Source organism: Mesoplodon bidens (genome assembly GCF_964165515.1).
Source record: "Mesoplodon bidens genome assembly, chromosome: 6".
In the NCBI taxonomy this organism is placed as follows: Eukaryota; Metazoa; Chordata; class Mammalia; order Artiodactyla; family Ziphiidae; genus Mesoplodon; species Mesoplodon bidens.
The window spans coordinates 94,915,338-94,927,456 of record NC_138162.1 but is presented as its reverse complement, the minus strand read 5'-3'; the positions used below and the strand labels follow the sequence as shown (position 1 = coordinate 94,927,456).

Sequence of the window (12,119 nt, the reverse complement as noted above, 5' to 3'; positions counted from 1 at the left end):
GAATGGCATGATACTTTTAATATTTATCTTTTCCTTGAAATAATAATGTAAAATTTAGGTATTTAGTGGGAATCTTATATGTCGTATCATGTTAAAAATTATTAAAAATAAGTTTCTAAATATCTTGTTCCTGTCCTGCAATCCTGATCCTTTACATTGAATAAGCATGTGTTTTTCCAGGGATCAGTGTCTTTCAAGGATGTAACTGTAGACTTCAGCAGGGAGGAGTGGCAACAGTTGGACCTTGCTCAGAAAAGTCTATACAGGGATGTAATGCTGGAAAACTATTTCAACTTGATCTCAGTGGGTAAGCACAGCTCTGCTGGGTAAGGCTGTACCTAATTGAGTGTATTTTCTTTCTCAGTGGAATTTCTGAAATCTGTGAGATTTCTGAGGTACGTGGGACTTCTAAAGACTGTAGGACATCTGAAGTGTGTAATAGTTTTGTCCTTATTTTTTGTCCTATGTTCTTAACAATATTATGAATATACTTCTGTTCCCCATGGACTTTTCTGGAAAGTAAATGGAATGTTTCATTGTATGACCTCTGAAATCAAGTATTTTATCATTTCCTGTTATTAGGGTGTCAAGTTCCCAAGCCAGAAGTCATTTTCAACTTGGAGCGGGGAGAAGAGACATGTATGTTGGATGGTGAAATCTCAAGCCAGAGCTATCTAGGTGAGTAGGGAACAAAAAGCATAAGAGATAGCACAACCGAACTGCAGTTGTACTGGCAGAGGCTGACAACTTTGAAGTGCTATTCATATGATGTTTCTCAGCATTCTGAACTTTTGGAACTGCATGGATAGAGTTGATATTGGCCCCTTGGACATCTAAATGCCATCCCCACTTCAGGCCCCTTCCAATATCAGTGTCTTTTTTGCTTGACTTTTTTTTTTTTTTATTAGCAGAGTTCCCTGTGCTATTCAGTAAGTCCTTGCTGGTTGTCTATTAAATTTAATTAATTAATTAATTAATTAATTTAAAAAGCATCTTTATTGGAGTATAATTGCTTTACAATGGTGTGTTAGTTTCTGCTTTGTAACAAAGTGAATCAGCTATACACATACATATATCCCCATATCTCCTTCCTCTTGCATCTCCCTCCCACCCTCCCTATTCTACCCCTCTAGGTGGTCACAAAGCACTGAGCTGATCTCCCTGTGCTATGTGGCTGCTTCCCACTAGCTATCTGTTTTACATTTGCTAGTGTATATATGTCCATGGCACTCTCTTCATCCCACTTTGCTTGACTTTTTAGGAGGGATGTGCTACAACTACTGGTATGTTGGATTTAGGATACTGCTTTTTTGCTTTTTCTCCCTTTTTATAGCATTTTAAAAATTCTTTTTACCTCCATCAAGATCTTAAATCATTTTCTTACACATTCAGGAGCTCATAGAGTTTTTTTTTTTTTTTTTAAATTACTGTGGGTCACACTCCTGCTGATTTCTTTTCATTGTTTTTCTTTTCCCTTAGTGCTTCAGAATTGTCATCTAGAGATGGCCTTATTATATCTTCTCCCATGCCTCTCCTCCAACTGTTGACTTTGAGGGTACCATTACGTACATTTGGGGACAGCTTTTTGTTGTATGTGACATTAGTAATTATGCTTCCTGCCATTTTCTTCCTATCTGGCTAGTGTAACACAACACTCACTAGGTCTTTCTGATTAATTTATTAATTTTGATATTTTACAAAAAGTTTCTGTACCTTGTGTGCAGGAAATTGAGTAAATTACAGTCTTCACTTTATAGTCAATATATTCATCACTCTGTTTAAGCTCCCCTTCTTATTTTATTTCTTTCATAACTTTTTTCTTTTTTTTGTCACACCCTGCAGCATGCAGGATCTTGGTTCTCTGACTAGGGATCGAACTGTGCCCCCCTGCAGTGGAAGCTCAAAGTCCTAACCACTGGATGGCCAGGGAATTCCCTATTTTACAATAAAAATTTTATTTTATTTTATTTCTTTACTTATCCCTTTTAATCCTCACTCTCTATTTGTTTTTATTCTTCCCAGAGGCAACTGCTCTATTATATTTGATATGTTTGCAATCTATCCTTGTATTTGTGGGGTATTTGTAAAATTAAATTTTTGGTCATTTTAATTTATAGAAATGGTACTGTGCTGTATGTCCTACTCAGTTTCTTATTTTTTTCTCTCAGAACTAAATTGGTTCATGTTACAATGTGTTTTTCTAGTTCATTTCTTCTAATTGACGCATACATTTCATAGTGTGTATATATACCACATTTACTTGTCCAGCTTTCTAGCTACTACAACTAGTATTGTAATAAATTTCTTCATGAACTATTCTTATAAGAAATGAGAATTTCTTGAGGAAGAGTAGTGGGATTGTTTTATTACTGAGTATACTAATACTTTATTTCACTAAGTATAAACATGTTGTTTTCTAGATTGGATGTATTAGTCTGCAATCCCCTGAACATACAAGGGCATCAGTTTCTCCACACCCCTGCCCATATTTTTAATAATTTCACATAATGTGGCTAATATGATGGATTTTAATTTCTAACTATTGTTTTAATTTGTGTTTCCCTAATAACAAAATATTTTGAACATCTTATCATGTACCTTGTAGTAGATTCTGACTTCATTTTTGGTATTTGACTGCTGGCACCTTCTAAACTTCACCACGGTCTCTTTACCTTCTGCCCCACATCTGGGCAAACTGACAAGAAAGCCCAGGTGCTCTCTCCCTTGGTACTAGTGGGAAGCTGCACTCTATCAGTCAGCTTAGCCCCACATCCCAACCACCATAAGAATCCCAAGCCAGTTTCCTTTTCTTGCTCTCTTAAGTCACTTTTGGACCTTCTTGGGAGCTCTCCCTTTAAAAGCCTCATTGTGTGAGTAATGAACCTTTTCACACCTTATTGGTACGTATGTCAAATTATCACTCTTGACATTTGAACCAAATTTGGGGTGGGAGTCCATTCCTCCTCTGAAGGTGACTTAACAGTTGGTGTAGTAAGCAGGATCTTTAGACAATGACCACCACCAGGGGGTCTTTCTTCTCTTGTTCTGTGGCTTTACTGCTCTCTGGTGAGTATACACTTTGAGCTGTGCTACTTTATGCTACATTTGCTGAGTCCCACAAGTCTCTGTCATATTTTTTTTTCTCTGTGGGTGGGTGAGGATATATTTATTCTCTCAGAGTATACTTAATAAGTGGAAATAAGAATCAGAGTAAATAATCACATTTATATGTATATTTTGTAGGCTGATTAGCAATAAGTGAAATTGAAATAAAAATGACAAACATAAAAACAGCAAAAAAAAAAAATAACAGTTAAAACAATGATGGTAGGTACATTGAGAAACAGGCACAATGCTGAAAGCTCTGTAAGTTTAGCCAAATCTTTCTGGAAAGAACTCTGGAAACATATAATAAGTGATATTAAACTGAACATGCTTCCTGCCCTGGAAATTCTACTTTGGGGACATATTCCAAGGAAGCAAGCAAAAGAAAAGTCAAGAAGTTGACACAAAGATGTTTATGGCTACACTATGTATGAGAATAAACTAAACAACCCAAATGGTCCAAACAGAGGAAAAACTACCATAGCTATAAAAAAAATTATAAGTATAGGAAGTACTAATATACAGAAATGTACTATGAAATGTTATGTGAAGGAAGCAAAAACAAATAATCTATCAACACAGAGTTTAAATACATATAATGTACACACAGACCTTAACAGTGTTCATAAGATTTTAAACAATATAAATAAATTATAATGCTCTGTCATATTTTTAACCAATTGAGGTTGGAAGTTATTGGCATTATGGGACATATGTAAAGGACAACGCCTTCCTTAAAGTGGCCTAGACCTATCTGTGTGTCTCAGAGTGAATCATGTGTCTCAATTCTGGCATAAGCCATGATTGACTCCAGAATCGGGAACAAGTCTTAACCTGTCACTGTTGGTTGTGTGTCTCAAGGAGGCATTGGCCCCCATTGTATAGAGCTTTCAGGGGAACAACTGATACCTTACACGTATAAGGGCCCATCAGGTGGCTGCTTTTGTGGAGGAAGAGCAGTTACAATACAGCATGCTAACAGCAGATGGCACATCTTTCAAAATTTTGTCATATTTTATTGTGCTTTTTGCTTTTCCCTGTGACTCATCTTCTCAAACAATTCTTTATGCTCTTTCTACTAATTTTTATCTTTTATAAAATATCAGTTAGATGCCCTCCTCCTTTTACTTTCCAGTGATATCACCAAAACCATGTCTGTATTTACTTATGCCTGGATTATTCAAACCCTATTTGGATGTACTGTTTCCTTTTTTTTTTTTTAACTTTTTTTTCTTAGATGCTGATTAAAATATTCTGCTTATCTTGTCATAGCTATATGGTGCAAAATATTATCTAACATATGACAAATTCCTCTCTCAATGGGTTTATAAAGGAAGAACATGCCTCATATTTGCAATTCACATTTATCTCTATTTAGTTTCCATAATCATGTTTACTTTGTTTTAACATTTTCTTTAATGATCCCCCTGCATCTGACCCTTTATTTTCTGACCTATCTGCCTATTCAGATAATCCACATACTTATGCTTTGCTCTCAGGTTTCACTTACTCCTTGAATTGGACCTAACTATTACATCATACATTGCTTTTCCCTTTTCTAATTCTCCAACCCCCAGAAATTCAGAGAAAACAACATTAATTTGTGTGATAACTGAGTCTTTTACCTCTTTTTAAAAATGTTTCCTTAGAGAATAGTTAGTGAAATTAACTTCTTTAATTGGTGTGATAGGCAGAGGAGGTTATTTTGTGCTATTTCAGAGGGATTTGAAAAATTTTCTGCTAGGAGTAATTCAAAGGGCTAATAATTGTAATTAGAAAGGGAAGACAACTGCAAGAAATGTTTAAAATTTCAGGCTTTGAGCATTAAGCATTTGTTATTGTGCAAATCTATGCCGATTAAATATGACTATGAAATGCTCAGAAATATCTGTTTATTTTTAAGTTAAAAGAAAAGAGAGCCTTCCTAGAGTTGTGCTGAGATTTGAGATTCATTTTCAGAGCATAGAATCCTAAATAATCCATGAAGAAAATGAATTTTGAATAGGAACAGAGGATCAGAAAAAGGAAGCTTAATGGGGAAAAGGAAAAGAATATATGTTTGGATTCAGTAATAAAATAGACTTTAGTGACTGGTGGAAAGATAACTTGCATACATTCATTTTATTGGCCTGAATTATGACTCTGTATTTTATTGAATGAGTAATTCAATGTGTGACAGAGGAATTATGGATAAACTTTTTACCACAGGAGCAAATTTTTTACATTGAACATTGTTGGTAATAATGTAAATGTTGTCAGGTGTAGCAATGGGTTTATAAACTAAAGAAAGTGAAAGGTTGCAAAAGATGAAAATCCATGTTTAGAAATCAGTATTAGAGGCCCTCAGGATTAATGAAAGCCATTAATGTGTGTGAGTAAAAATGTAATATAAAAATTAAAGAATGTGTTTGGGGACATTACAAGGCCCTAGAGATAGAATGAAATGGATATGAGGTTAGACTGTGTCTATATTCAAGAATAATCTAATTTTTACTTAAATATTTACTGAGAATCTACTATGTCTTACACACTATTCAAGAATTTGGAATATTAGTGATTCTTATTCTGGGCAAGAATGGTATATTGGAGTAAAACTAAGCCCCTGTCACTGAGAGACCCCCAAGAAACAGTGACTTTTAGAGAATATAAACATTGACCCATCACATGACAGTTCCAAAGTGTGGTCCAAGTCTGCCAGACCACTCTGCTTCCAATGACTATTTAGGGACAGAGTTTCTAGAAAGTCATTGCACCATGATCTCCTAGAGCAGGGGTCGGCAAACATTTTCTGTAAAGGCCCAGAAGTAACTATTTTAGGCTTTGTGAGGCATGTGATTGCTGTCATAATTACTCAATTTTGTTTTGAATCCCCAAAGCATCTATAGACAATACATCAATGAATGGATGTGGTTGTGTTCCAATAAGAACTTTATGGACATGGAAATTTGAATTTCATATAATTGTCATGTACCATGAAGTATTACTCTGCTTTTGTTTTTTCAACCATTCAAAACTGTAAAATCTTTTCTTAGCTTTTGGGTAGAGGCCTGGATTTAGCCTGAGGGCTGTAGTTTTCTGATCTCTGCCTTGGGCATTGCCAGCTGCAAGTCTGGAATATAGCCAGTGGGAAGAGGAGAGGGTTTGGGGAGACACACCCACTTCCTTAAGACCTTGGCCTGATTACAACAAATATAATTTTTACTCCCATTTGATTGGTGATAACTGAATTACTTGGCTTGACAAATGAGGCTGCACAGACCTATTGTTCTTTTGGTTTTTTTTAGACCTATTGTTTTGAGGCAGACACATGTTTGGCTACAAGCTTAATACTGTTGAAGGAAGGGGACAGATTTTGATGGACACCTTTCAGTCTCTGCTTCAGAGTTAGCCCTTTTTGCTGTTATATTCTTCCTATTAGATGCATGTGTGTGTACCCCAAACAGGACATAAAGAATTGAATCATATACATACATTTATTGTTTGTAATGGTAAAGCTAATTCAGGATGACTGAGGCTACAATAGTTTTCTAAACATAAATAAGTTGGTATTTAGGGCACAGTGGTTAATAGGGAAAAGAGAAAGCAGGGAGATTAAGATTTATAGATGAAGGATAGTAAGAATCTAGAATCAGAAACACTTCTTTTGGGCTTCCCTTTGGGTGGTGCAGTGGTTGAGAATCTGCCTGCCAATGCAGGGGACACGGGTTCGAGCCCTGGCCTGGGAAGACCCCACATGCCGCGGAGCAAGTAGGCCCGTGAGCCACAATTACTGAGCCTGCGTGTCTGGAGCCTGTGCTCCGCAACAAGAGAGGCCGCGATAGTGAGAGGCCCCGCGCACTGCGATGAAGAGGGGCCCTCACTTGCCGCAACTGGAGAAAGCCCTCGCACAGAAATGAAGACCCAACACAGCTATAAATAAATAAATATTAAAAAAAAAAAAGAAACACTTCTTTTTAGCCACATAGTTTGTCAATTTGTTCTTCTGACCCCTTACTATGTAGTTCTGCTACATACACAGAACTGATGTACTTCAGTTTGAATCTCATCTTCCCCAATTACTAAACATTTGATTTGGACACACTACTTAACTCTTCTTTGGCTCAGTTTCCTCATCTGTAAAATAGGGACAATAATAACACCAATAACAAAAGCTTGTGATGATGTTTAAATGAGTTAGAACTTGGAAAAATGCCTGGCAAATCTAAATGCTATTGTTTATCAGACAGTAAATGTAATGTAAATGCTTTTTTTTTTTTTTTGCAGTACGCGGGCCTCTCACTGTTGTGGCCTCTCCCGTTGCGGAGCACAGGCTCCGGACGTGCAGGCTCAGTGGCCATGGCTTACGGGCCTAGCTGCTCCGTGGCACGTGGGATCTTCCCAGACCAGGGCACAAACCTGTGTCCCCTGCATCGGCAGGCGGACTCTCAACCACTGCGCCACCAGGGAAGCCCTGTAAATGCTTATTTTATTATTGCATATTATTATATATAAAGAGATTACTACACATATATTTATTCATATCTTATATATTCATCTATATTTAGTATTATGTTTATATAAACCTCTTCCATTTCTCTGTGTTCACCCTGTATCCACTCTATGTATCATCCCTTCTGTGTTCTGCTAACTGTTCTTTGTGTGTTTTATTTTATTTTATTTTTTAGATCAGGGTATTGGTTTTGAAACGTCACAACAGGGAATGTCTGAAGAAGTTTCAATCCAGTTTGAGAGAATTAATCTCTTCACAAGAGATGACCTGTATTCCATTTTAGAAGAATTGTGGCAAGATGATGAACAGACAGGGAGATGTGAGGAAAACCAGAACAAATATTTAAGTCATGTTCCCTTCATCAACAAGGATACACTAGCTAATGAGGGAGACTGTGAATATAATAAAGACATTAGGAAACTATTTCCTGTAAACACATACCTTGTTCCTTCAAGAAAAAGACTCCATAACTATGACTCATTTCAAAAGAATTTGAAGCCTATTGTAAGCCTATGTAATTATAATAGAAACAATGCAACAGAAAATTTTGATAAGATTATTGGGTATGGTAATATCTTTACTCATATGAATTCTCATACAGAAATGAATGCTTGTGAATATAATCAATGTAAGAAACTTCTGAGTCATAAGCAAACTCTCATTCAACATCAAAAATTTCATGGGGAGAACCTCTATTTATTTTCTGATTGTGTAAAACTTTCCACCCATAAGTCACACCTTTTTGCACATCAAAGGATTTGTACTGAAGAGAAACATCATGAGTGCAGCAAATGTGAAACAGTCTTCACTCGGAAGTCCCAATTTGCTGTACCTCAGGTTTATACAAGAGAGAAACCCTATATATGCACTGAATATGGGAAGGACTTTCCCCTCAACTCAAACCATGAGAAAACTCCTCACACTGAGGAGACTGCTTGTAAATGCAGTCCACATGGAAAAGCCTTTATCCTGAAGTCAGATCTGTTCAGACACCAGAGAATTCATACTGGAGGGAAAAAACCCTATAATTGTAATGAATGTGGGGAAAATGTCTCTCAGAATTCAAACCTCAGTATACATAAAAAAGTTCATACTGGCGAGAAACACTTTGAATGTACTGAATGTGGAAAAGCTTTCACAAGGAAATCAACACTAAGTATGCATCAGAAAATTCATACAGGAGAAAAACCCTATGTATGTACTGAATGTGGGAAAGCCTTTATCCGGAAGTCACATTTTATTACACATGAGAGAATTCATACCGGAGAGAAACCTTATGAATGCAGTGACTGTGGGAATTCCTTTATAAAGAAGTCACAGCTCCATGTGCATCAGCGAATTCACACAGGGGAGAATCCCTTTATATGTTCAGAATGTGGGAAGGTATTCACCCACAAGACAAATCTCATTATACACCAGAAAATTCATACTGGTGAGAGACCCTATATATGTACTGAATGTGGGAAGGCCTTTACTGACAGGTCAAATCTCATTAAACACCAAAAAATTCATACTGGAGAGAAACCCTATAAATGCAGTGACTGTGGAAAATCATTCACCTGGAAGTCACGGCTCAGGATACATCAGAAATGTCATACTGGAGAGAGACATTATGAATGCAGTGAATGTGGGAAAGCATTTATTCAGAAGTCAACACTGAGTATGCACCAGAGAATTCATAAAGGAGAAAAGCCCTATGTTTGCACTGAATGTGGGAAGGCCTTCTTCCATAAGTCACATTTTATTACACATGAGAGAATTCATACTGGAGAGAAACCTTACGAATGCAGTGATTGTGGGAAATCCTTCACGAAGAAATCACAGCTTCATGTACATCAGCAAATTCACACAGGAGAGAAACCCTACAGATGTGCTGAATGTGGAAAGGCTTTTAGTGACAGATCAAATCTCTTTACACACCAGAAAATTCATACTGGTGAGAAACCCTATAAATGTAATGACTGTGGAAAAGCTTTCACTCGGAAATCAGGCCTCCATATACATCAGCAGTCTCATACTGGAGAAAAGCATTATGAGTGCAGCGAATGTGGGAAAGCCTTTGCAAGAAAATCAACACTAATTATGCATCAGAGAATTCATACAGGAGAGAAACCTTATATTTGTGCTGAATGTGGGAAGTCCTTCATCCAGAAGTCACATTTAAATCGACATCGGAGAATTCATACTGGAGAGAAGCCCTATGAATGCAGTGACTGTGGGAAGGCCTTTATTAAGAAGACACAACTCCTTGAACACCATCGAATTCACACAGGAGAGAAACCATATATGTGTGCTGAATGTGGAAAGGCTTTCACCATCAGATCAAATCTTATTAAACACCAGAAAATTCATACTAAGCAGAAACCCTATAAATGTAGTGACTTTAGGAAAGCCTTCAACTGGAAAGTACAACTCAGTATACATCAGAAATCTGATACTGGGGACGTAGAATGCTCAGTGCCACAATCATGGTGTGGGGATAAAAGTTTTGAGGAGCTATAGCTTGGCTAAGAAGAGGTAACCAAAGTCACTTTATCTAGTCAGAAGAATGAATATCTGGATCTCATAGCTGATGTCCAGTTTTATACATATGGGGAGACACTCTGGAGAAAGTGTTTAAGCAGTGTTTAATGGCCATGCTTGGTTAATTGGGATTGTCAAGCCCCTGCAAATAATAGTACATTTGGAAGGAGATAACTTGGCAATCTTTCTTGTTTCACATTTTGGATAAGCAGCTTTATAAATCAGGGCTGTTGAGTTTTTCATGCCCTGCATAGCAAAAATATTCAATGTTGACCAAAGGAATTTCTTAATGAACAGTGTTCTAAGAAAATTTTTCATTGTCCAAGCACTCTAAGGACACTGAAATCAAGGCAACAGTATAGACAGTTCAGGTCTATAATGAAGAAAAGCTAGACGTTTTTGTGAAAATTGACATTAAAGGCACAAAGAAGGACTCTACTTTTTTTTTTCTTTGGGAAGTCAGTATTATTTATTGTTTATAATGTTTACTAGTGTGTGGAAATTTGGATTCGTAAATTTAAAATTTACAATTTGACTTTGAGATTGGCAAATCAGAACCACAGACTTACCTGAATATTCACAGGTATATCTTTAGGTAACCAATGTGTTCCCTCGTTTACTAATTCCCTGCCATGGCAGCAGGTAACTCATGCCCAAGAGGTATAAAGTGCTCCCAGCCTATATACCAAAAGTGATCAATGATGTAAGCAGCACCCCATAGACTACCTGTCACACTAGAAGTGGCCCTGAGATTGTGGAATTTAGCTGCAGGTTACAGATTTAGCACTCTGGATTCTCAGCATCTTCCACAGAAACCCCTACTTTTTACTGATTTCTGTTTGAAAAAGAGACAAATTAAGAAAATGAGTTTTAAAACCTAGAATTCTTTCCTTCCAATTTCGTTAATGCATTCTCTACATATTTATTATTACATACTAGGTTATATGAGGCAGTTGTCTTGCATTTGAGCTTGTATTCTTAGAAGATAGCTGCACATTTGGAAGAATACTCCTATTTCCTTTCAGTCTCTACAAATTAATCAATTGTTTTCAAATCCTCTATATTCTTAAACTTTTTTTGTGTTTTCAAATGCTCTATATTTTTAAATTCTTAATCCTCTATATTCTATCAGATACTAAAAGAATGTGTGTACTAATCTCCCAGAATAATTGTGAATTTGTCTCTCTTTTAGAGCTACTAGTTTTTGTTTTATATATTTTAAGTCTTTGTCTTTACATATATTCATATTTAGAATTGTTATACTCTTTCTGGTTAGTTGAAACAATCATTATAAAATATCTGTTTTTATCTCTAGTGGTGCTTTTTGTCTCAAAATTTACTATGTAAGATATTAATACAATATGCATACTTTACTTATTAACGGCTAATGTAAATTAGTACACCACTTTCGGTATAAGGTGAAGAGTAGAACATTAACTTTATTTCCTTCTTGACATATGGTATTGGTAGCATGTATTTTAATTCTGAATGTAGTTGAAACACTCAATCATTACTATTTCAGAGTCAATATGCATTTAAATGAATCTGTATATTTACCCTTTTTGTTACTTTTTCCCCTTCTTTTTCTTGAATTTTCCTTCTAGAATCATTTTTTTTTTTCTGACTGAAGAACACCTTTTAGTATTTCTTTTAGTGTATGTTTGCTAGTGACAAATTGTTTTCATTTGTTGGAAAATGTCTTAATTTTGCCTTCATTTTTAAAGGATGTTTTTACTGAGTATAGAATTCTAAGTTGGCAGTTATTTTCTGTTAGTATTTTGAGATATTTTGTTATGATTTGTATTTCATTGTTTTGTTGAAAAGTAAGCTTTCAATCCAGTTACCTTTGAAGGTTATGTTTTTTTAAAATTCTTCTTTTCTCTCACTCCTTTAAAATCTGTGTCTTTGTCTTAGGCTGTCAACAATTGGACAGTGATATGCTTAGGTATGATATTCTATGTATTTATCCTGCTTGTGGTTTGCAGTGTTTTTTTAAAATCTG

General features: G+C 36.0%; 1 protein-coding gene across 6 annotated transcripts in view; it reads left to right on the top strand.

Moving 5' to 3' along the window:
- Positions 1–11,741, top strand: part of ZNF484 (zinc finger protein 484) — a 30,066-nt gene extending 18,325 nt beyond the window's left edge. For all 6 annotated transcript variants that reach the window (XM_081237999.1, XM_081238000.1, XM_081237998.1 and 3 more), the window contains 3 exons: positions 181–307; positions 583–678; positions 7,770–11,741. In XM_081237999.1, coding sequence (XP_081094125.1) covers positions 181–307; positions 583–678; positions 7,770–10,096 — 2,550 coding nt within the window. In that variant the 3' untranslated portion in view covers positions 10,097–11,741. The remainder of the gene's footprint in view (positions 1–180; positions 308–582; positions 679–7,769) is intronic.
- Positions 11,742–12,119: the final 378 nt, after the last annotated feature.